This window comes from Sinocyclocheilus rhinocerous, unplaced genomic scaffold (genome assembly GCF_001515625.1).
Source record: "Sinocyclocheilus rhinocerous isolate Xijiao unplaced genomic scaffold, SAMN03320098_v1.1 scaffold714, whole genome shotgun sequence".
In the NCBI taxonomy this organism is placed as follows: domain Eukaryota; kingdom Metazoa; phylum Chordata; class Actinopteri; order Cypriniformes; family Cyprinidae; genus Sinocyclocheilus; species Sinocyclocheilus rhinocerous.
The window spans coordinates 1,095,298-1,119,549 of NW_015646165.1; the positions used below are offsets into that span (position 1 = coordinate 1,095,298).

A 24,252-nucleotide genomic window follows, 5' to 3' on the forward strand; every position below is an offset into this window, starting at 1 on the left:
AAGAACCAAAGACTTAAACTACTTCAGTCTGTGTGCATTGAATTTATTTAATACACGAGTTTCACAATTTGAGTTGAATTACTGAAATAAATGAACTTTTCCACGACATTCTAATTTATTGAGATGCACCTGTATGTACAAAGCTTTTAAGCATGTTGTTAGTGATTTTCAGTGCTATAGCCTTGGCGATGTTGAGGTTCACAAAGCAAGCAGCAATATATCTACACTAGCTACTAAATTTTTCTTGAAATGCTCAAACTTTGTCACAAATTATTATTATTATTATTATATACATAATTTTTTTTTTTTTTTTCTTTTTCTTTTTTTCTTAACAACAGCTACGACGCAAAGAATGAACCTCATTTTAAATAACACTGAACAAATCAATTGTGGGAAAATTACAAATTAATAGAAGTGACATTCGTTTTTTGTCATTTTAGGTATCTCACTGCTGATATGTTCTAATGACTCATATCTTAAACAGTGAATTAAAGAACAAATTACAAAATGCTTTAAACTGGTTTTACTACATCTTTGATTTTAGTCAGTCTCTTTTGTTTCAATGTGCGTGAGAAAGCTTTTAGCTGTATATCAGAAAATTTTGTCATTTGTGTGGGTGTTGTTGTTCTGCCTCTCTCACTCTTAAAATAGAATGTGGCTTCACCAAATACATGTTCACAGAATTACTGCAAGCTTAAATTTAATTACACATACATACACTGCCGTTCAAAAGTTTGGGATCAGTAAGACTTGCAATGTTTTTTTAAAGAAGTCTCTTCTGCTCATCAAGGCTGCATTTATTTGATCAAAAATACAGAAAAAAACAGTAATCTTGCAAAATGTTATTATAATATAAAATAATGGTTTCTATTTTAATATACTTTAAAATATAATTTATTTCTGTGATGCAAAGCTGAATTTCCATCAGCCATTACTCCAGTATAAAGTGTCACATTATCCTTCAGAAATCATTTTAATATGCTGATTTATTATTAGAATGATCAATGTTGGCAACAGTTGTGCTGGCAAATATTTTTTTGGAAACTCCGATATTTTTTCAGGACTCTGATGAATAAAAAGTTAAAAAGAACAGCATTTATTCAAAATATAAATCTTTTCTAACAATATAAATCTTTGCTATCACTTCTTAACAATTTAACACATCCTTGCTGAATAAAAGATTTAATTTCTTTCAAAAAAGAAAGAATAAAAATGTACTGACCCCAAACTTTTGAACTGTAGTGTATATTGTTAGAAAAGATTTCTATTTTAAATAAATGCTCTTCTTTTTATCAAAGAATCCTGAAAAAAAGTATCACAGGTTCCAAAAAAAAATATTAAGCTGCACAACAGTTTCCAGCACTGATAATAAATCAGCATATTAGAATGATTTCTGAAGCATCATGTGACACTTTATACTGGAGTAATGGCTGATGGAAATTCAGCTTTGTCATCACAGGAATAAATTACATTTTGAAATATATTAAAATAGAAAACAGTTATTTTACATTGCAATAATATTTCACAATATTGCTGTATTTTTAATCAAGTAAATGCAATCTTGGTGTCCATAATTATTCTAAACATTTGGCTAGTAGTGTATGATTCATTGTTTGTTTCTATTGATTCTATTGGTTATTGATTATTTTTTTAGATCAATTCTGATATATTTGCACTGGCATAGTGGGACTTTTTTAATATTAAAACTGTAAAACTCAAAATTTTACCCTATTTACTTAGTTTAGTGCACATTCCTGGTCTTATTATACACACTATTATTATTATTATTATGCTTATACAGAAAAAGTTAAATTTTTGAGTAACGTCACATTATTATGTTACAGTTGATTATTGAGCATGAGCATTAGTGACTGATTTTTACTGCTGTCTGCTTGCAGATATGTGGTGTGCAAGAGTTTAAAGCCAGGCACCGATGCTGTCAGAGAATACATGTTCATCATCAACCTGAAACTGAATCAATTCAGACACTCAGACAGAGACGTTACTGAAGTCGTCCCTCTGGACATCATTAAAGGAGACACTGACTTCTTCCAATTCATGATCAACTCCAATGAAAGGTACCGTCATCGCTTTATGACCCTTTTTTTGTCTTTCTCTCTGGCTCTCTCGATGCATTCATTCATGCTTAGGTTTATTTATTGAACTCTGATCCCTTGTCTTGCAGCCATTGTGCAGTACAAATCAAAGCGCTGGCTAAGATCCACGCGTACGTCAGAGATACGTGAGTCACACATTCTTCCTCTGGTGTGTTTCAGGGCATTCATCTCAAACTCTCTTTTATTTGTTTGTGTGCACATGTCTGAGTCTGTATAAGCATCACTGACAATGCTGTGTGTCTTTGTAGGACACTGTTTGAGCCCAGGCAAGCAGACATCCGCAAAGAATGTCTCAAACTGTGGGGGGTGAGTCCAAAAACAATAACCACAAGCTTCATAGTGGACTGGGGTTTAGTTTAGTGCTTTGTGGTGGTGTCTGAAAGATTTCAAAGAGCATTGTTTTGTGTAGGTATGTGTAAGGACAAACTGATACCGATTTGAATGATTGAGACCTTGAACGTCTTCATCTTTGTGCAGATTCCTGATAAAGCCAGAGTCACTCATCCAACATCAGATCCGAAAGCAAAGTTCTCTGAGCTCGTGAAGGTAATAGTGTGTGTGTGGGCTTTGAGAAGTTAGCTGGGAATGTGGTAATGCTCTTGTGGATGTGATGTTCTAGAATAGAAGAGCTAAGTGGGTGAATCACATGAAGTCTATAATGTCAGGGTCATAATAAAAAGGAAACAAAAAGAAATTATATTTTTTGTTAAAAGAAATTAACAAAAAAAAAATTAAAAACGTTTTTTGGATGTTTTCCAATGACATAATTGATATATTTTTTTAAATTGTACAGTTTAAGTTTACTGTGAAGAAAATGTACTGTACTAAATTTGTTTAATTTTATCTAAAATATTTTACAAAATATTTTAGAATCTAAAATTGCTGTAAAATCTAAAGACATCTAAGTGAGTTATGTTCCAAATTTGAAGTTGATATCACAAAAATGGAGGCTCTTGTGAGGTTTTTTGTATTTTCCTGTCACAAATTTATAGATTTCTGTCACAATATTACTTCTGTCAGTTGGAATCTTGAGACTCAGACCTTTCCAACGATATGTGTTCTGTCAAGATTAGAAAAAGTTTTGATTATAAAATACTGTAGTAAATTTTGTAATATGACACATGACACAGCCCGCAAAGGGGAGGGGCCCGCTAAATGGATTTTAAGTACCATTTCTATGGTAACACAATGTCCGATTTAAAAACAGCTTTCACAGGATGAATTTTGAGTGTTTAAGCTTTCAAGTGATATCTAATTTAGGATTATTACATAAAAATGTGATAAGGAAAAAAGGTAATAAAAAAGAGTGCCAAGAGTGGCAAGCTGACAATTAATTTACAGATTAAAATAAATAGTTTAAATTTTATATAAATGTATTTCTCTGCTTACTGTCTTTCTATCTCAGGGCTCAGATATGGACAGTTTTAGTTCCAGACCAACTGCACTGAACTCAGGAAATCTGGATAAACTACAGCACGTACTGGACTACAGGTGCATTGTGGGAGGAGGAGAACAGCTCTTTCTCTTGGGACTTGGGGTAAGGAATATGTCTATGAATGTGATATTTATGTAATTTAGGCTAAATTTATATTATGTTGTGGTCATATATATCCTTATATATTGCTTAAAGAGTGAAAAACCTGAACTGTTTGTGTATGCAGAGATCTCAGATCTACACGTGGGACGGCAAAGCACCGTTACGCTGGAAGAAGCTGGAGAACTTCAAACTGGAGTTGCCCAGAGACACACTATTGAGCGTAGAGATTGTCCAGGAGCTGAAGGGAGAGGTGAATAGAAAGAATTAGTACAACAGTAATTGAGAGTAGAGAGAACTGTGTTGAATGACAGCTTTACATTAATACTGTAAGGGGAAAGAGCTCTTGTGTTATTTCAGTAAAATAATGACATGCATGCTTGTAAGAAGTTTTTTTATTGAGTCTTTGCATCTGTGCTTGTAGGGAAAAGCCCAGAGAAGGATCAACGCTGTGCACGTTCTCGATGCTCTTGTTCTCAACGGCACTGATGTCAGAGATCAGCACTTCAACCAGAGGTCTTTTGCAAATTATTACATGTAGAAATCATTTTGATGTATTTTTCCTGTCTTACTCTAACTACAAAATCAAAAAAAGAGGAATTTTTAATTAAGAAGTTATTTTATTAAGCAGGTTTATAAAGTGCAATCCTTCCACTAAGATACAGTGTGTGCGAAAACATTGCTATAATACATTATTATTTAAAAGACTTTAAAAGGTCTCAAATTGGAGAAGAAAGTCTTAAATTCATAATGTCATGGAATTAAAATTTGCATGCACTGCAAATGTATGTTTTGTTTTCCAATACAAATATCTAAACATCATTAAATCAGCATTTACTTGAGATGCAGTTTGAAGATGTGATGCCCTGTTTTCTGAGAAGCATAACAAAATGAAGTGAGCTTATGCTTAAAATAAGAACACAAATCTGTCAATGGGGTATGAAAACTTGTTTTCCCTTTAAATTGATTTTGAAGTTGTGTATTGACAGATATTTGTTCTTGTTTTAATCATTAACTCACTTCATTTTGATAATTTTCTCAGAAAACAAGAATTTTTATCTAATGCTTTGCTTCTCAAGTAAATGTGTTTTGATTTAAGAATCTTTAGACATTTGCACTGGAAAACAAGGCAAAATTACTGATGAAAAACATATTTGTTTTTGCATTGTAATCAGAAGGTACAGTAAAATTTATTTCCATATTCTAGTGGTTGAGAGCGGAGGAACTAGGGAAACGTTGAAGTCTTGCTAATGCAAGACATTTACATTAGAAACCATATTGATGTATTGTGTTCCATTCAATAGATTCTTAAAATCTTTTTACTTAGTCTTACAAAGATCTTAAAAAGTCTTACGTTTACCTTTATAAAACCTGCAGAAATGCTGTTTAAAAAAACAACTTTCAATTAACGTCAGTATTTTTTGTATATAGTTATTATATTCTTATATTATTAGCGTTAAATTTCCCATTGGATATCTTGTCCTCCAGATATGATTGATATTTTGACCTCACAAATCAGCTTTAGTTGCTTTTGATTAGGGTTTATTATCATCTAAATGCAAACCAGAAATGTAAAAAAAAAAAAAAAAAATCTGGCTTTGCGGTTGTGCTAATTGCTATGTCAGTGACAGCCCGGGGGGCCAAGAAGTCCTATGAACACCGGAGGGTGCAGTATGTAAAATTAATGAAGATACTGTGTATTACTAGAGTCTAGACAGGATCTTTCATGTTTATGATGATACTGCAAGTCAGTATGCTTGCTGTTTCAGCCTCATTCATTCATTCTCTCTCTCTTTTATTTTTTAGTGTGAAGGAAGTCTATAGGTTAGAGGAGATGGAGAAGATCTTTGTGAGGTGCGTTCCACCATTAGATTATTATTATTATTTTAATTTTATATTGCTATTTTACTTAATATTATTTGTATTTTTTTTCCTCAGGTTGGAAATGAAGGTAACCAAGAGCTCGGGAGGGATGCCAAGACTGTCATACACGGGCAGAGATGACCGTCACTTCCTCCCCAGTGGCCTTTACATCATCAAAACAGTTAACGGTGAGAGAGAGGGAGGAAATAATAAGGATAATATTAGTGGAGTGCCTTGTTAAAGATGAATTTGTCAAATATTTGATCTCTTTTTGACAGACCCTTGGACAATGGCGTTCAGCAAAAGTTCTAAAAGAAAGTTTTTCTACAATAAGCAGACCAAAGAATCAACTTATGCACTGCCGCCTGGTTCTGTGGCACCTTTCCAGTAAGTACTATTAAAGTGCCAATATGAAGTAATCCTGCATGACTTGCACTGCACTGGCAACCAATTTTGGATTGAAGCCCTGAGCAGGAAAATTACATTACATAGCTTGAATTTTCAAGAAGATATTGAATACTGACCTCTATGCAGCATCTGACCTTCAAAGAAACAAGTATCTCTCTAAACCCCCAGCATCCTTTTTAATGTCTTTTTTAATCGTATTGCATTTTTCTCAAATACTGTTTGGTTATTGCTTTGTAGTCTCATTAAAGGAATGTTCTGGGTTTAAAACAAGTGGCATGCTGCGGCGTGCTTTCGATAACAATGGAAAATAGTTTTTGATTGTTCCTGTTTATAAATACAAACAGAAGTCATGTTTATAGTAATGTACTATGAATCAAGGCATTCCAAAACATAAATGTGCAACTATTGTTTAAACATTTAAAATAATTCTTTCACAAAAATGTGTTATGTGAGCTTAAAATTTATCTGAATTGTCCTTTTAGCAAATAATTAAATGTGTAATTGAATACATAGATTACTGTTCAAAAGTTTGGGATTGGTCATTTTTTCTAATGTTTTTGAAAGTCTCTTATGCTTGCCAGGGCTGCATTTATTTGATGAAAAAATACAGTACGAACGGTAATATTGTGAAATATTATTAGTTTAAAAGAACTGTTTTAATGTCATTTAAAATGTAGTTTATTCCTGTAATGGCAAAGCTGAATGTTCATTACTCCAGTCTTCAGTGTCACATGATCCTTCAGGAATCAGTGTTATATGCTGATTTGCTGCTTAAAATTAGTTCACCCAAAAATTTAAATTAGGCTGCGTTTTACTCACCCCCGAGGCATCCTAGGTGTATATGACTTTCTTCTTTCAGACGAATCCAGTTGGAGTTATATTAAAAATAGTCTTTGATCTTTCAAGCTGTTTAATGCCACTCAACGGGTGTTGAATTGCTTCTGTCCAAAAGAACTTAAATAAAAATCGCCCATCCATAAAAAAAAATGTCTCACACGGCTCCGGGGGGTGAACAAAGGCCTTCTGTAGCGAATCGATGCATTTTTGTAAGTAGTAATAAGATATTTTTCTTACAAAAACGCATTGATTCGCTACAGAAGGCCTTTGTTCCCCCCCCGGAGCCGAAGAAACATTTCTTCTTATTATAAATGTTGAAAACAGTTGTGCTGCTTTATATTTTTGTCTAAACATTTTTTTTCCAGGATTCTTTGATGAATAGAACTTTCAAAAGATGAGCTTTTATTTGAAATTTTGTATTTTGTAACAGTGTAAGTCTATACTGTCATTTTTGATCTTTTTAATGCACCCTTGCTAAAGGTGTTAATTTCTTAATTTAAAAAATCGTACTGACCCCAAACTTTTGAACTAAGTGTAATTTTGTGGATTCTCATTCATAAATCACATGTATGCTTTCTTATTTCATAACATTGTTTGTTTGTTTGTTTCTCTCTTTTCTTCTGTTTCTCAGTGCATGTCATCAAGACAGGCTGTTTTGGGCTTGGGAGGAAGGCGTCCGAGTTCACGACTCCCAGACGCGGGTCAACCCCGACAAACTGTCTAAAGATGACGTGCTTTCCTTCATCCATCAGCACTGTCAACAATGAAAACACATGTACACATTGCAATCACACTAAGGAACATAGCACAGACTGTACATCGTCCTCGCCACCAGGGGGCACTGTAGCTTTTACGAGAGTCCGCTGAGAAACATTCAAACTCTTCACACTTCAAGGCTTTCTCCAAAATAGCCCCTGTGAGTTAGAGGACAGGGTGTCTTGGTGCTCGGTGGTGTGTATCTGCGTGTCCGTTATCTTCAGAGGAGAAAGAAACTTAGATGACATTGCTTTTCCCTTGTCCACATGTTTTTCTCCTGAGCTTTAAAATCTGCTTCCTCACATTAATAATTCCCCCACTAATCGATTGGATGTGTAGCTGCAGATTCTATTCATCAGTGTAAACCAGAAGATAACCATGTAAAACAGCATAACAGTGTGCATTCGCTCTACTGTGTGCATGTGTTGCCTTGTTTTTCACATTTTTATTTAGTTTCTTTCAGTGTTTAAAAATCTTAGACTGGGTATTGCCATTTCTGGTGATTTTGGAAGAGGATTTTAATTTTAAACCTGTTCGTGATGTTGATTAGATTAAACCACTGAGGAAGTTTATTCCTTGAGTAATTGTGGTCTGCTTCATTATTCGTCTCTAATGAGTTTAAAGTCACAATGAAATAGAAGCAGCGACAGATGTTTTCTTATGTGTAATGGCTTACCGAAAAAGAAAAAATTAAGGGCGGTGGGACTAGACTCTATTCATCGGTTGTTGATTGGATTTTGAGATGTGGGTGTGACACTTAAAAGCTGTTTTTTTTTTTTTGCAACAAAAACTAGAAGACCAAGACGAACGTAACATTCGATTTTATGCTCCATTGTAGGAAAAGAAAACTGACTGAAGATTTGGAGCTGTGACCTCTGCTGATAACACACTCCATTTGTTTCTGCTTGCATTGAGAATCCACACAATCTGGAAGAACAGACTGTCTGAATGAAGTGTTTGAACAATGAAAACTTACAAACGCCAGAAGAGAACTAGATTTTTTTTGTTTAAAAGTTTTTTTCTTTACAGAAAATCTTTATGTTAAAGGAATAGTTGACACAAAAATAAAAATTTGCATAACATTTCCTTACCCTCAGGCTAAACACTAAATCACTTGCTCACCAATGGATCTTCTGCAGTGAATGGGTGCCGTCAGAATGAGAGTCCAAACAGCTGAAAAAAAAAACATCACAGTAATCCACTCCAGTCCATCAGTTAACGTATTGTAAAGCAAAAAGCTGTGTGTTTGTAAGAAACAAAGAAGAAAGTCATCTCGTTTGAATCAGGAGAGAAATACGCACAGATCGAGTACGATTTACAAGAAAAAACAGTTCTAAATAAAATACATTTCTCCAAATTCGTTCTGATGAAGAAACAAACTCCTCTACATCTTGGACGGCCTGAGGGTGAGTACATTTTCAGCAAATTTTCATTTTTGGATAAACTGTTCCTTTAATGTTTATATTATCGTAATATCTTCATGATTTATAGTCATATTTGGCAGATAATAAGGTAATATAATTTACATTTTGTGATGATGCATGCAATCAGACAGTTGAGATTTGCGATATAGTGTATATTGTGTTATGTGAGTGTATGTATGCAGGTTAAATTGGACATACTAACAACTTTAAATAAAGAGCCGTGCGATAATATAGTTGCATTTTGTGACTAAATAACCAGGCAGTTGAGAAAGTGGGTATTTGCTCCTGCAGAAGTCACCTCCAGAATGGCATGGCTACATGGTTGCTAAGGTGTACTAATGGATTTTAATGTATTGCTTTGTGGTTGGTATGGTGTTTGGCTGGTTGCTTGCTGATATTCTGGTCCCTTCTTTAATACAAGTCCATGGGAATTTTTACTCCTGGTTTATCGGCCACTGGTCTGTGCTTTTCATGTCAAATTTTAATACTTTAGGCAGGAGTTTCTTCACAACCTGAACCCCAGGTTTCAGGATTGAGGATCGGGATACTGCCTTCACAGGAGGAGGGAAAAATAGAACATCCTTATGGCAGGTCCAATTTATTTTGTCATGTCTTATATTCAGTACGATTTTATATCTGTATTTTGCTCCTCTAGGACAACAATACATGAACTGTCACTGTGACTGACACATCACTAATGAGCATATTGTGTACCTTGCTGTGTATTTTCATTTCTTCTCTGAAGCTGTAGGCTTCTGGCATCTCAAGGACGGCGGGACACAGGCGGTCTTTTGTATGCAGGTGTAATGAGAGTCTCCCACACCCCGTTTTCCTATCCATCTCTTGCTTTGAGTTTGTGACTGGAAAGCTAAGCAGAGATTCACCTCAAAGGACAATTACATTTCCCTGTAGATTGCTTCCGTTAGAGAGGTTCCTCTCATCCGAGGGCTCGCTTGCTCGCTGGCTGGGTAACCAAATGGGAACATATGCAAACTCTGTTTTTCTCCCCCCACCCCGTCCCCATTCACACACTCTCCCTTTCTTTTCTGGCCAAGAGGTTCAATGTGCCATCTCCCGAAAGCAATTGAGGAGCGCTGCAGCAATACTGCCCATCACTAGCCGTTAGGGAAAGCGTCCAGAAGATATAACAGTATTCTGTCTTCCCGCAGGGCACCAGAGTTTTATTAAAATTAAGGTTAAAAGTCTGGTCACTTTGAAGATGGCTGGAAACTCAAATCAAACTGACCTTGTAAGGGGTTTAGGCGGATCTGTTTGTCCAAGTTTGTCTACTTGCATTCATGACTTGCAGACTGTGTCTCAAAATCTAACGAGTTCCCTACCTAGACGGCATTTTTGGGCGTTGTAGGTGCATTTGACCCCTTATGGTCATACGTGATTTCTGGAAATAGATATCATGATTATGTTGATCTTTGAGTCATATTTTATTTTTGTTGTCTATTTGTGCTTAACTTTCATGTTGAATATAGCTGTAATTGTCTTATGCTGCATGTCAAGCCTTTGCTGCCTGAAGAAATGATTTGTAGCTACATGTTTTGAGTATTTAGCATTTTATGATTTGTTGCTTTTCATAAAACGTAAATTAAACAAACACTTATATAATCTAAAATCACAGTTTAATCTGTGAAATAAAGGGCAACCTTTTTTAATGCCTGGCTGACCTCTTCCCTCGAAGATGGCTGGAAACTCAAATCAAACTGACCAAAGGGGATTCAATTACAAAAAAAAAAGCTAGGTTTTATAAAAAAGTTTTTTATTTAAAAGTGCACTATATATATATATATATATATATAATTTATTTATTTTTTTGGAGACGTTCTTTAATAAAGACTTGAACAAAAATTAAAAAATGCAGCTAACTTGATTTGTAGCTACATGTTTTGAGTATTTAGCATTTTATGATTTGTTGCTTTTCATAAAACGTAAATTAAACAAACACTTATATAATCTAAAATCACAGTTTAATCTGTGAAATAAAGGGCAACCTTTTTTAATGCCTGGCTGACCTCTTCCCTCGCTGTGTCCCTCTGGACTGTTCTCGCCTTGTTGGACAGACCCCACTGGCAACAAACAACAGCACAGACTCTTTCATGAATAATGAATGTGTAGACTGCTGATGCTGTCTGTGTGTTTGCATAAAGCCTTCACTTCAGACACTGCTTGCCCAGATATCCAAGGGACGTTCTTTAATATTTCTGTAGTTGCTGTGACATAGTATCATAGTAATACCATTTTTTAAATGTTTTTATAAAATGTTTTTATTTTTTTTTAATTAATTTTTTTTAATGAAAATGCATGGACCACAGTTGGTTATTGTTAGTGTACCATTTTTGGGTAACGTGCATTTATACTTTTGAATCAAACATTTTGATAGTTCAAATGTTGGGTACATTTTTCCTTATAAAAAGTACTGTTAAGGTATCATGCTATGGTAATGATGATATATCAATAATATATCAAGCTACTTTGATGTACTGAAAGATTTAAATTAGTAATCATGCCATTCCATTGTTTGTTTGTTTATTTAATTTTACTTAAATAGTTTAGACTGTATTTTTGAGCAACTTAAGCACACATTCAACCATATTCTGCCCAAAATTGCTGTCTAGGTAGACAGATCACTAGATTTTGAGACTAAACCAAAGCCGTTTCTGATTTTTTGTCAAAACAATAAATTCATTGCTATAAAAAATGCCCGTCTCATAAATAAATAAAATGGTCCTTTGATATAGTGAATGATTACCATTTTAGTGTACAACGGTGTTATGGAATGTAGGCTATATTTATGGTGGCCTACTTTTTTGTTATCAGCATTTTTGAGGATCAGGTGCGTTCAGACGTTTAAATCGAACATTTGATGGCCAAAAATGCTATTTATTTTGGCAGCTCACTAGATTCTGAGACAAAACCAACGTCTAATTTAGGCTACCAGCAAAACAATAGTAACTAATTTATTAATTTAAAATACAATAGTGCTTTTGTATGAACGATTACCGTTTTCGTGCATTATGGTACTTTAAAAAATATTTGGTGCATTTTTGTTAATTTAGACAGCATTTTTGAACAACATAGATGCGCTTAGACGTGTACATCGAACATTTAATGCTGTTTATGCAGACAGCTCACTAGATTTTGAGACAGCCATAGCGCTTTCCGATTCATATCTCGTGTATTGACATGTGGTGCTGAGGAATACTTGAGTATTTTTGTTATTTATACTGCGCAACATCGACGTTTACCACAGCTCAACCGGATTTTAAAAGCCGTGGGCGTTTGGAAAACTGTATATTTGAAAAATCGTTTCCCCACATCAATAGATTAAACGTCCCCAAAGGTTTGATCCATATCTGACACCACATCTCATAAATATTGTATGGCTTCTGTAATATTAAAAATGGATGTTTTCAATTTAAGTTTTCAAAGCGGAGTCTTGAGTGTTCGCGCTGAGGGAGGGCGAGAGGAGGTCCAGTCAGACTCTACCTACCTGCAGATCAAACGCGCGCTCTCTCCTCAGGTGCGCGAGGGGATCAGACTCAAACGGACCGATGATGCTCGCTCTGTCCAAATTGTAAGGAAAGCCGCATCTCTGCGCCAGTTTGGTGGGCTACATTGCACGTGTGACGCCTGAGACGAGTGAGACCCAGATTTTGGAGTCATTTGAAGACTTAACTCAAACTCCCGAGGAGCTGCAATGGCATCGATCGGGGAGTTTGACCCGTTAAACAGCAGCGTACCTGCCACCAAAATAGAGATCACCGTCTCGTGCAGGTAAGAGCGAATATCGCTTATTATAATATTACTTATGTTCAAAATTCGGTACGTCTTAAAAGCATTGTGCCTTTTCTCTTTTCGTTTTTGCTGTGCATATTCTTTGTTCATTGGAAAAAAAAAAATTAACTATTAAAATATATTTGAATTTGGTCATTTTGAAGATGCCATTAAACCAAGCGTCTTAAAAAATATACAAACAGGTGATTGAGGAGTTCAGCAAAAAACAAAGTATTGGAAAAATGTTGGTATAGCCTGTGTATCTGTTGTGAGAAACGCATCACTCTTGCTTGAGGGGAATTCGAGTTCCGTATAAATACCATGGTACATGAATATGGTAATCTTTCAGCACCATGGTATATAGGGCAGCAACAACCATAACCTTACAAAACAGTACTGTGGCAGTACTATGGTACAGTCAGTGATGGTAATACCATGGTACGTGTCAAAAAAACATGACAGTACCATGTTACTTCTTGGTACTTTTTACATAACCAATGAAAGGGACAAGTCTCCCTAATATTCAGAATAGTGTTCAGATTTTTTTTTCTATTTTCCAGGTCATTAACTTTTACATTAGGTCAGTCTATGTTTGGTTATATAGCAACAAACAACAGCACAGACTCTTTCATGAATAATGAATGTGTAGACTGCTGATGCTGTCTGTGTGTTTGCATAAAGCCTTCACTTCAGACACTGCTTGCCCAGATATCCAAGGGAGGTCTCTTTATACATGCGGCACATCTGCAGCCACCAGACTCTGCCCGCTGAGCCTTCAGCAGTAATTTGGCTGAGGTGGAAGATGGGGGCAAGAAAATGGAGCAAGTGGTACCTCATGGTACATATTTCATAGTAACCTGCTGGGATATGAATGCAACAGATCAGGATTTATGAAAACTGAAATACAGCAACGAAATACGCTCCGCTTCTAGATGCCCAATGGGTTTCTGCTTCACTTTGAGGCAGTGTCTTGTGGCACGACATCTCAGTGGTAAAAAAAAAAAAAGTGTAGCAGGACAGGGTACAAATGGCTTGAATTTGTGGACTTAATACACTACATGGCTGAAAGTATATGGGCATCCTCTTCAAATTCTATTGAAGGGAAATAGTTCACCCAAAAATAAAAATTTGCTGAAAATTTAGTTGCCATCAGGCCATCCAGGATGTATATGAGTTTGTTTATTCATTGGAACAGGTTTGGAGAAATTTTGCATTACATCACTTGTTCACCAATGGATCCTCTGCAGTGAATGGGTGCCGTCAGAATGAGAGTCCAAACAGCTGATAAAAAAACATCACAAGAATCCACAAATAATCCACACGACTCCAGTGCATCAGTTAACGTCTTGTGAAGCAATAAGCAAACTTCAAACCATGGCTTCCTGCTAAAATATGAGTCACCTATATTGCTTTCTTCAGTGAAAAAGTTGTCTCATCTCATCTGGTTTAAGCAACTAACATTTCTTTTTCAAAATATCATCTATTGTGTTATGCAGAAAGAAGAACGCCATACAGGTTTGTAATTGCATGAGGGAGTAATTGATGACAGAATTTAAATTTTTGGGTGAATTAATACATTTTACAATCTAGGTAAAAAAAAAACATGTTTCTACCTACATTTTTGTAGAACTCCAAAAACATACCTATATAAACAATTCACTGCATGAAATGCCTACTAGTGGCAGTAAAACATCAAGAACTTTTATTCCTTGTCACACACATTGTTTACGGTGCAGATTATCAGTTAATAAAGACTTTCACACATTTTCTTGCACAATACTATGCTATTATCTCAAAATACTTTTACAATAGTGCATGATTTGTAAACTAATACATTTTGACGTATGCACCACCAGCTCCATATATATGGCTTTTCTGGTGTAGTAAACTTGCTGGGTATCACACCTGGTACAGCATTGCAGTTGCAATGTTGAGCATCTCACGAAACACGAGTCACAATAAAAGAGCTCAAAGACTTTAGAATCAAGCTAAAACGTTTTCACGTTGCATTTGCTTTTGTTAATACTATCGGTTAGATTTAGTGTAGGTGGTACATTATTTTCAAACCCAGTTAGCCTTTCAGCACCACTCCCTGGATATTTCCAGACTGCTGCAATACGTATAACAACCAACATAATAAAAAGCTGCCAGATTTACGTTCATCTGTCATGAACACACTTTTAGCACCATTCACTGAACACTTCACTTTGAAAGTGTCGCAAAACATACAGGAAGCAGCGCAATATCGTTTTGCTAAAATGTTGCCACAGGCATGCTTTTCCAATGAGCCTGGGTTGTAATTTTACTTCATGCAATTCTAGAGAATTCTGTGTTTCTAACTTTGTTAGAACAGTTTGTTGCCCACCAAGGCCCTCAATGGTGTAGCCTACTCATAGGACCTTGGTGAGAGGCAGCCCACTCATGATGTCCCAGGCCCTGTGAATTTTAGCATCAGCTTTTTATATTTGGTGTCCACATACTTTTGGCCATATTTAATTAGCGTTTTGCATATTAACTGTGCTTTTATATAGGAATTAGCGATGAAAGCAACCAGCAATTACAGTTTTGATGGCTTTATCCATATTCAAAACTCCACAGGAAAACTTCAGTCTATTATGAAGTCGCATACGAGTGTTCAAAACTGATTGCACTTTGCAAGGCAACAAGTTAGTGAAAGAGTGTCTTTCTGTCACTGCATTATGCCGGCAAATTGTGGAAGCTGTTCACGGGGGAAGCCAATTCATCAAGGTTGTTTGTCACTGTCAACACAGATTGCAGCAGATGCCTTCGTGTCACTCGATAAGGGAGAGTCTGGAGGGAAACCAGAACGAGGGAATGTGTTGAAGACTCTCAGACCCGGAGATCTTAAAGGATCTGTTGCCTTTGCCAGGGAAAGCTTGTAAATTCCTATCTTTTCCATCATGTTTCGAGAAGCAAAGGAAAACATTCTCTCTGTATATTTTTTTTGAACGTATGACTCATCAGAAAGGACAATTCTGTACAGTACCGTCAATCGATTTAACTTTGAGTGAAGATTTCATGGTGTCTTGTTTAAAACGAAGAGAGCAGGCTACAGATATGTAGGTCTACTGGGCTCTTTTTGAGTGCGTCAAAGTTTTAATTATACATCAACTAATCTTCATAACCTGATTTGGAAGTTACTGGCTGGCTAGATGGTTTTATTACATCCAGTAATAAAATTCATATGTTTGGCTAATGTAATGTGTGTCGATGAATATTCCCAACCACAATGGAGGTGAAATGCATAAGTAGGAAGTTTGCAGTGCGTTCTTCCCGTGTTATTCTGATCAAGGTCATCACCTAAAACATCAACCGAAGCCACACGGTATGTCAAGGGATCCCCCTAAGTATGGTGCACGTGAAAGCGCTCCCTGTTGAGATGCCAGAGCTCCAGGACCCATTTATTCGGGTTTAAAACGTCACAGCTGGCGTCACACCAGATGTCAGGCAATACCTCCTGTTGCTCAGAGCCGCATCCTGCAGACTAGAGATGGAATCGATTCTCTGCTCAGTTGGATGGATTAATGTGCTCTCTGCTGTACTTCCCTAGCCTTTCTTCTATTCCTCTATCTATTTATTCCACAAACACAATTCTCCTGTGAGAGAATATCTATGGGTTCCTGTTACTGGCCATCCATCATGTCCATTTCAACGCAGTCTGGTCTTTAAATTTAAATGCACCGTCAGAGACCAATAACAGACTGATGGATGGAAACTCGAACGTTAAATAGATGCTGTTGCCTTCGGAGCAGTTATGAAACATTACTTTTTATCAGCAGTCTTTGTTAAAATATATTTCTGTTGACAGAGTTAAGGTCAATTTGAAATGCTGTTCACAACCCATTTAACTTCTGTAGCGTGATGCATTTTGAATTGAAACAAGATATGGAATGAGAAAAATGTAGGATGAGACTTGATTTTATCAAGTGGGAATTGATAGGATTGTGAAAGCTGGTTGAAAGTAAGGTTGAAAAGTAAGAATTTATTTGTAAAGGAAAGTCATTTTGAAGAACACCAAATATAAGATTATGAAGACAAATTCGTTTTTTATTTATAATGGTATGCCTAATGAATCATGCACAGTAAGACCAGAAACATGCATTAAAAAGTAAATAGAGTAAGATATATTGCTGACAAAACATTTCAGTATAGTTCATTATACATGTTGATAATTATCTGGAGATATTTTTTATTTATTTATCAGAAATTACTTTAATTGTATTTATTTTATTTTCAGAGGAAACTATTATCAAGTCAGTTAAAATGTGGTTAAATGCTCAATACATGTTTTCCACTAAAAGAACACAAGGCAACTGTATTCTTAATAAGAATAATATAGGGTCAGTTTTGATTTCATGTGTACTTGAAGTGTTCATGACCTTCGTTATTGATGTTTGGCAGGAGGAAATTCGAGCCTGCTCTGACCTGAGCATCAATGAGTCTCTTTGTTCACATAGGACAAACATAGAAGCTGCTTTTGTTTCTGTGCAACCATCTGTTGTAAGCACAATAAAACAATCTCCTCTAGATAGGTTTTGTTGGTTTATTATTGCCAGCAATTATTTTGTTCGGTCTGTGTTGTGCTTGAGCATATCTGTTTTTCTGTTTCTTCAGGAATTTGCTGGATGTTGATACCTTCTCAAGGTCAGCACCAGGTAAGTCCTGATTTTAGTGACTGCTTTTTATTGTGAGGCTTGACACAAGCAGTCTGTGGATAGTTTTGAATAATACATTATCATAATACTCCTGCTATTTATGCATTAGATATGCACAGTATGCAGATTTTCTGTATGTATGGAATACCTGGATAACCTATTATTTTGCCAAAACATATACAGGTGCATCTCAATAAATTAGAATGTCGTGGAAAAGTTAATTTATTTCAGTAATTCAACTCAAATTGTGAAACTCGTGTATTAAATAAATTCAATGCACACAGACTGAAGTAGTTTAAGTCTTTGGTTCTTTTAATTGTGATGATTTTGGCTCACATTTAACAAAAACCCACCAATTCACTATCTCAACAAATTAGAATACTACATGCACACATACATACTGTACTGTATATACAGTACTGTGCAAACGTCTTAGACCATTAGGATTTTTACCAACAAAAAATGGTTTAAGCCAGTTATTTCTATATTTTGCTTTAGTGTGCCAGCTGGAAATATCAGTTTACATTTCCAAACTTTCCATTTGCCATTAATTGTGAGATTTTTTTATGCATAAAGAGTCTGACAGCAGCCAGTGCTCCACATGGAGATCTGATCTCACCGTCATCCAGTCCGTCTGGAATTTCTTGAAGAAACAGAAAAAACTGAGACAGACTAAATCCAGAAGAACTGTGGCAATGTCTCCAAGATGCTAGAAGAAACCTTCCTACAAAGCTACCTGAAAAATTATGCACAAGTGTACCTAGGACAAAAGCTGTTTTAAACGCAAAGGTTGGTCACACCAAATATTGATTTGATTTAGTTAATAGAAGTTAATTAATAAATAACATATATTTATGACATTATTTTTGAAAGCATCCTCACTTTACAGCATTTTTACACAAGTGCCTAAAACTTTTCACGGTTCTGTAGCTTTGCATGTAGGATTCTTCAGGTGTCTTGGAGATGTTGTCGCTTTTCTTCTGGATTTAGTCGGTCTTATTTTTTTTTTCCCATTTTTTTTTTTCTTCATGTAATCCCAGACAGACTGGATGATGGTGAGATCAGATCTCTGTGTGGAGCATTGGTTGTTGTCAAACTCCTTGTGCATACAAAAATCTTACTGGATTATAACAATTAATGGCAAAAGGAATGTTTGAACTGATATTTTCTACTGACATAGTAAAGCAAAAGTATTACGTCCGCAAGGGGTAAGACGCAATAAACAAATAAGATTCTCATCAATCAGATCACTTCTGGATGGCGGAAGAGGCGTTTTAAAAGGACTTCCAGCCGAGCGTCCAATAACCGCTGACAGGCGGCGCCACAATTGGCAAATCAGCGGCAATCTAATAACTCAAAACATAAAAAAACAATTACGGAAATACAATAAAGACCACATAACGTATCAAAAAGATAGAAATAACTTTAAAAAAAAAATTGTTGGTGAAAATAATAATTTTTCACAGTACTGTATATTGAACGGGACTTTTTTCACTTGCTGGACCTATTTTAAATTTTATTTTTAATATTAATATTATATAATATAAAACAATTGATTTAATATTTAAAATAATTGTTTAAATTTGTATTATTCTATGTATTTTTTATTTTATTACATAATAGCTGAGTACCTCTTTTGCTGAGCTAAAAATGACATGTGATGAGGTCATATGTCAACACTGTCATTTTAATATGTTATAACTATTACAAAAAAAAAAATAGGCAGAGCACATTGTGTACTGCGCAGTATTCAGGAAACTATTTTTTAAAAACGTGTCTGTCGTCTCAAACGTCTGCATGCATAAGCTTTAATATAACTTGCATTTGAAATGTAGCATTTACATATTCATTTAGAGCTTTTTGATTTTCTTGATTGACTAATGAGCATATAATAATTCTGACTGAGTTGTATTTACTATTCTTAAGGGTAATAAAATGGTCATCTTGCATGATAATATGGTCATATTTTAATACGGCATTATTCAAAGTATTTTTTATTTCTCTCTCAGAGGGTCAATCACTGAGCAGAAACACAAAGCATTTTCTCTTCCCAAATGATGTCAATAGCCATGAATGCTATTCACATGAGTTATTTTGCTGTTGCCTTGAAAACAAGTGGGAAGGTTTCAGATGAGTTATTCATGGCTATTTGGTATGTGAAGCTATTGCTGAAAGTGTTGTACCCTTAGGACATGTCTTTTTTGCCTACTGCTTTTTCTAGTAGTATCAAAGGTACTACTTTCCTTCCAAAGTAATCTCTGAGTTGAAAAACTTGCCTTTTTAAACCTGCCTTAGTCAGAGAAGCCAAAATTATAACATTTGTTAATCCTTTACCCTAATGCTCACAGCAATCTAACGCTTGACTGACATCTGAGTTACCATAATTTGCACTGAGATTTATTCTAAATCAGTTCCTCGGTTGATCTGGCAAAGGTCATAGGAATAGGTGTCTCTACTCTTCCTGAAATGCTTTTTGTGCTCTGATGATTGTTCCATGTAATTTATGGGAAATCGTTAAACATTAGCCGGCCCAGTATAGTTACTGCAGATTTTTCAAGGAGTTGAAAATAATGAATGTGGTCAGTCTCATTTTGTTCAGTGCAACAGAGAGATTATGCATTCATAATGCCTTGCTTCGAGTAACATTTGCATCTTGAAAAACAAGAAATGCTATTTTGGAGTGATTTTGTTTTGCTAGTTATGTCTAAATTCCTGGGCCATTCTCAGGGGGAAAAAGCCATTTGTGTCTATTGAGTGTTAATTGACATAATTAACAGGATACTTATTTACAGTGGGTATAGAAAAGAATCACCCCCCTTTAAAAATAATCACATTTTGTTGCTTTGCAGCCTGAAATGAAGAAAGACACATTTTTTGTTTCATCCAGCTGTATTTACTCAGTGCAACTTATAACATCCAAGTGAAAGATATAACACCAACATATCAGAAAAAAATTAGAAAACAATCACTGAGTTGGAAAAAGGATCACCCATTCTGTCAGTATTTTGTTGAACCACCTTTTGCTTTAATTACATGTTTAGAAGTAAAATTTTTAGTTATTTTTCTTATTAGTTATTCTTACTAGTTTCTTTTTCTTTTTCTTTTCTTTTCTTCTTTCTTTTGTTAAAAAATATTTTTTCCCCCAGTGAGATTCACAACTTATTGCTCTCCCACAAATCTTCTGGTGATAGCATGAAGTTTGTGAGCAGATTGTAGAGTGAAGGTTCAAGTCCAGATTGTTCATGCTTGAGGTTTCATATTCCTCATCATATTCCTGCTGGCTGGAATGTTTTCTCATTAAGATATTTCTGACATCTTCTCAAACTACCACCCATAGAGCTGCAGTCCATTTTTTGGTCAGAACTCTTCCTGTTTGGACTCCTCTTGAATGATTCAGTGAAGTAATTGATGAGTTAGATTCTCACACCTGCTGCTCCACACTTAGACTTAACAGGCCTGGAGTTTGGACTAATACTCCATACTGGTCACATCCCATGAAGTAGGCACTTCTCCAAGCCATTTTCTAATTTAGATGATAAGATGAAGCTCTCAGAAAAGCATCTCCATTAGCTTAATTTAAGGAAACTCACTGTGCACATGTTGTAAGTGTTTTTATTGATTGTTTCTTTCTGTGTTTGACCATTATTTTCCCATTTTCTCTTCACAGTGATTGTGTTGTATGTTCAAGGAATTGGTACTAAGGAGTGGAGAGAGGTTAGTATGCTTTTTATGGTATATATGAGCAGAACATATACTGCTCAGCATGTTCGTTTTTTAGCCTTTTGAAAAACTGTATTATTATTATTATTATTATTATTATTAACATGGTCCATAAGACACATTTTTTGTTTCATCCAGCTGTATTTACTCAGTGCAACTTATAACATCCAAGTGAAAGATATAACACCAACATATCAGAAAAAAATTAGAAAACAATCACTGAGTTGGAAAAAGGATCACCCATTCTGTCAGTATTTTGTTGAACCACCTTTTGCTTTAATTACAGCCTCCCATGAAGTAGGCACTTCTCCAAGCCATTTTCTAATTTAGATGATAAGATGAAGCTCTCAGAAAAGCATCTCCATTAGCTTAATTTAAGGAAACTCACTGTGCACATGTTGTAAGTGTTTTTATTGATTGTTTCTTTCTGTGTTTGACCATTATTTTCCCATTTTCTCTTCACAGTGATTGTGTTGTATGTTCAAGGAATTGGTACTAAGGAGTGGAGAGAGGTTAGTATGCTTTTTATGGTATATATGAGCAGAACATATACTGCTCAGCATGTTCGTTTTTTAGCCTTTTGAAAAACTGTATTATTATTATTATTATTATTATTATTAACATGGTCCATTGGCCACAACCATGGGCGACATTAGAAATTGTTAGTCATGGAATCCCTGATGTCGGCCCCGCTGCAATTGGAGCGCTTAGCCAAGCGCTAAATACCCTCAACGTGTTTTTGCAGCGTTGAGCAATGTAACCAATCACAGACATATCTGTTGATTTCTTAAATGCAATGGCCAATCAGAAACGTTTTGTCAGAATTCACACTCGCCTCTGAAAGCGCCGCTTAAGTTTTTAAGTGCAGTTTTGCACGCTCGTGAATCATCTCATTGCAGACACAATGTAAGAGATTCATTGTGCAGTTTAGAGAGCCTCATTGATTATAACGGAACTTTGTAAGATTGTGATGAATGAAGATGAGACACTAGTGATAAAGGGAGCGCGCTTTGCGCACTTTCTAGGGTATAATCCATCAGAATTTGTATGAAGCTTTCGTTTTTTGGACACACAGGCTACACCCTGCAAAGTTTCGGGACTGACATCCGCATATTTATGCGGGATTCACTCTCGAAATAGCAGTGATTGGCAATGGACGGAACATAAAATATGTTGATTTAATTCTGGAACCGGCCCTGGCCAAACCTCCACAGACAGCGCAAGATCTAATTCACGGACCAAAAGCTTGTGTAAACTTTATTGAGATCAGGACATATCAACCAGTAATTTAATTCCATTTCCAGTAACAGACGGTAGAAAGTTCAGCAATGAATGGTATGCGATTTATGACAGAATATAGTCCCACAACTGATCGTTTATTTTTTCCTCACGTGTAACAACGATTCAAAACGAAAACATTTCAAGTGACAAGGGAAAAAGACACAGAAAACTTCAGTGAACAAAGGAGAAGCATCACCATTCAAGTCAGCAGGAAGAGCCAAAGCTAGTTCACAGTTTACTAAATGGTGGCAACCTCTTTAAGTTATTCTTGACTGTGTTGGATTGACTGCTTTGATGCCTTGCAATAAGGTAGGGCATTGTTTTGATGCTTACATCCGAAAAAAAATCTTTTGTTTTTATTTATTTATTTAATTTATATTTTTTTTTTTCCTGCCCCCCCTGACTCAAGAGTCAAATGTCGCCCATGGCCACAACTATAGGAGCTGCAATCAGGACACAATATGCAGTTATGTTGACGTGATTCATTGTTGTACTTTTGGATCCACCATGAAGTTGTTTTTTTGTTAGTTCTGCTTATCATCAGATTGTGTCTATCAGTCGATATTCTCCTCCATCCTCCTCCTCTCTCTGCTCTTGTGTGGATGATCGTTTTTTTCTTTTTCTTTTAATGTGTGCATTCTTTTATTTTCCTTCCAGATGAATCTCATGAGATTCTTTCTTTTAGAAACAGTAGGCCTATCCATAAACTTGCAGAAGCCTTTAATTACAAACATGAATAAAACATTCAATATTACTATATTGTTATCTTCTAAATTGGATTTTCTACATATAAAATAACGTTCAAAACTTTGTTCAGTAAGTTTTTTTTTCATTCATTCTTTTATTCAGCAAAGGAGACAATAAATTGATCAACTGTGACAGTAAAAACATTTATATTCTTACAAAAGATTTCTATTTCAAATAAATGCTGTTCTATTATTCAAAGAATCCTGAAAAACTGAAAATCCATGAAAATCCACAAATATTAAGCTGCATAACTGTTTTCAACATTGATAATAATAAGAAATGTTTACATTTTAAAATATATTCAAATAGAAAGCAGTTATTTTAAATTGTAATAATGTTTCATAATATTAGCCTTTTACTGTATTTTTGATCAAGTAAAGACAGCCTTGGTGAGCATAAGAGACTTCTTTCAAAAACATTTAAAAAAAATTTTCAACTGTAACCTAATTCTGAATAACAGACATTTTAGAACCCAAATTATTTAAACATATAAGCACATAAGTCTGATTTAATGAAAAATTAATTGTCATAAAATGTATTATTCAGATTGTATTATTGTATTATTCTACTGAAATGCTGAATTTATTAGTTGAAAGTTATGAAGTAAAAAAAGAAAAAAGAAAATGTACATTAACTGCTGCCTTAATGTTTTTAAATAGTGCCAAAGTTACTGTCACGCCCCTGGACTGTCTGTGTGTGTTTTTGCTCCCCATGTGCTCCCCGTGATCTCGTTTTTCCCTAGTCTAATTAGTCATTCAGTTCACCTGTGTTCCCGTAATTACCTCGTTTAGTTGTGTATTTATAGTGTGTTCTGCCCATTGTTTCCTGTCCGGTATTGAATGTCTACGTGTTTCTTCGTGTGTGCTCCTGCCTGCCCTGTGTTACCCCTTGGATTATTGTTATTAAAGACCTGTGTTTGAGTTACTCCTTCGTCTCCGCGTTCCTTGCTCCTCACAGTAGTGCAACTGTGACAGTAGTACCTCTGAAAAGAAGTATAATAGAGAAGATTCAAGACGAATTAAAGACGAGCATTGCAGTTGTAAGGTCCACACACTTGGCCCAATGAAGGTATCCAGTGGTGGATGAAGGTTTCTTGCGTGTTC

At 35.4% G+C, this 24,252-nt stretch overlaps 2 protein-coding genes across 2 annotated transcripts in view; both read left to right on the forward strand.

Annotated features, from left to right (window-relative positions):
* LOC107707025 (cap-specific mRNA (nucleoside-2'-O-)-methyltransferase 1-like) overlaps window positions 1-8,095 on the forward strand; it is a 16,872-nt gene extending 8,777 nt beyond the window's left edge. The window contains exons 12-22 of the mRNA XM_016510896.1: window positions 1,899-2,078; window positions 2,186-2,242; window positions 2,366-2,423; window positions 2,595-2,663; window positions 3,523-3,654; window positions 3,779-3,904; window positions 4,076-4,188; window positions 5,404-5,505; window positions 5,590-5,702; window positions 5,793-5,901; window positions 7,391-8,095. Of these exons, the coding sequence (XP_016366382.1) occupies window positions 1,899-2,078; window positions 2,186-2,242; window positions 2,366-2,423; window positions 2,595-2,663; window positions 3,523-3,654; window positions 3,779-3,904; window positions 4,076-4,188; window positions 5,404-5,505; window positions 5,590-5,702; window positions 5,793-5,901; window positions 7,391-7,526 (1,195 nt within the window). The 3' untranslated portion in view covers window positions 7,527-8,095. The remainder of the gene's footprint in view (window positions 1-1,898; window positions 2,079-2,185; window positions 2,243-2,365; window positions 2,424-2,594; window positions 2,664-3,522; window positions 3,655-3,778; window positions 3,905-4,075; window positions 4,189-5,403; window positions 5,506-5,589; window positions 5,703-5,792; window positions 5,902-7,390) is intronic.
* A 4,357-nt stretch (window positions 8,096-12,452) lies between these two features.
* cpne9 (copine family member IX) overlaps window positions 12,453-24,252 on the forward strand; it is a 48,200-nt gene continuing 36,400 nt past the window's right edge. Inside the window, exons 1-3 of the mRNA XM_016510829.1 lie at window positions 12,453-12,725; window positions 17,361-17,401; window positions 21,069-21,115. Coding sequence (XP_016366315.1) covers window positions 12,649-12,725; window positions 17,361-17,401; window positions 21,069-21,115 — 165 coding nt within the window. The 5' untranslated portion in view covers window positions 12,453-12,648. The remainder of the gene's footprint in view (window positions 12,726-17,360; window positions 17,402-21,068; window positions 21,116-24,252) is intronic.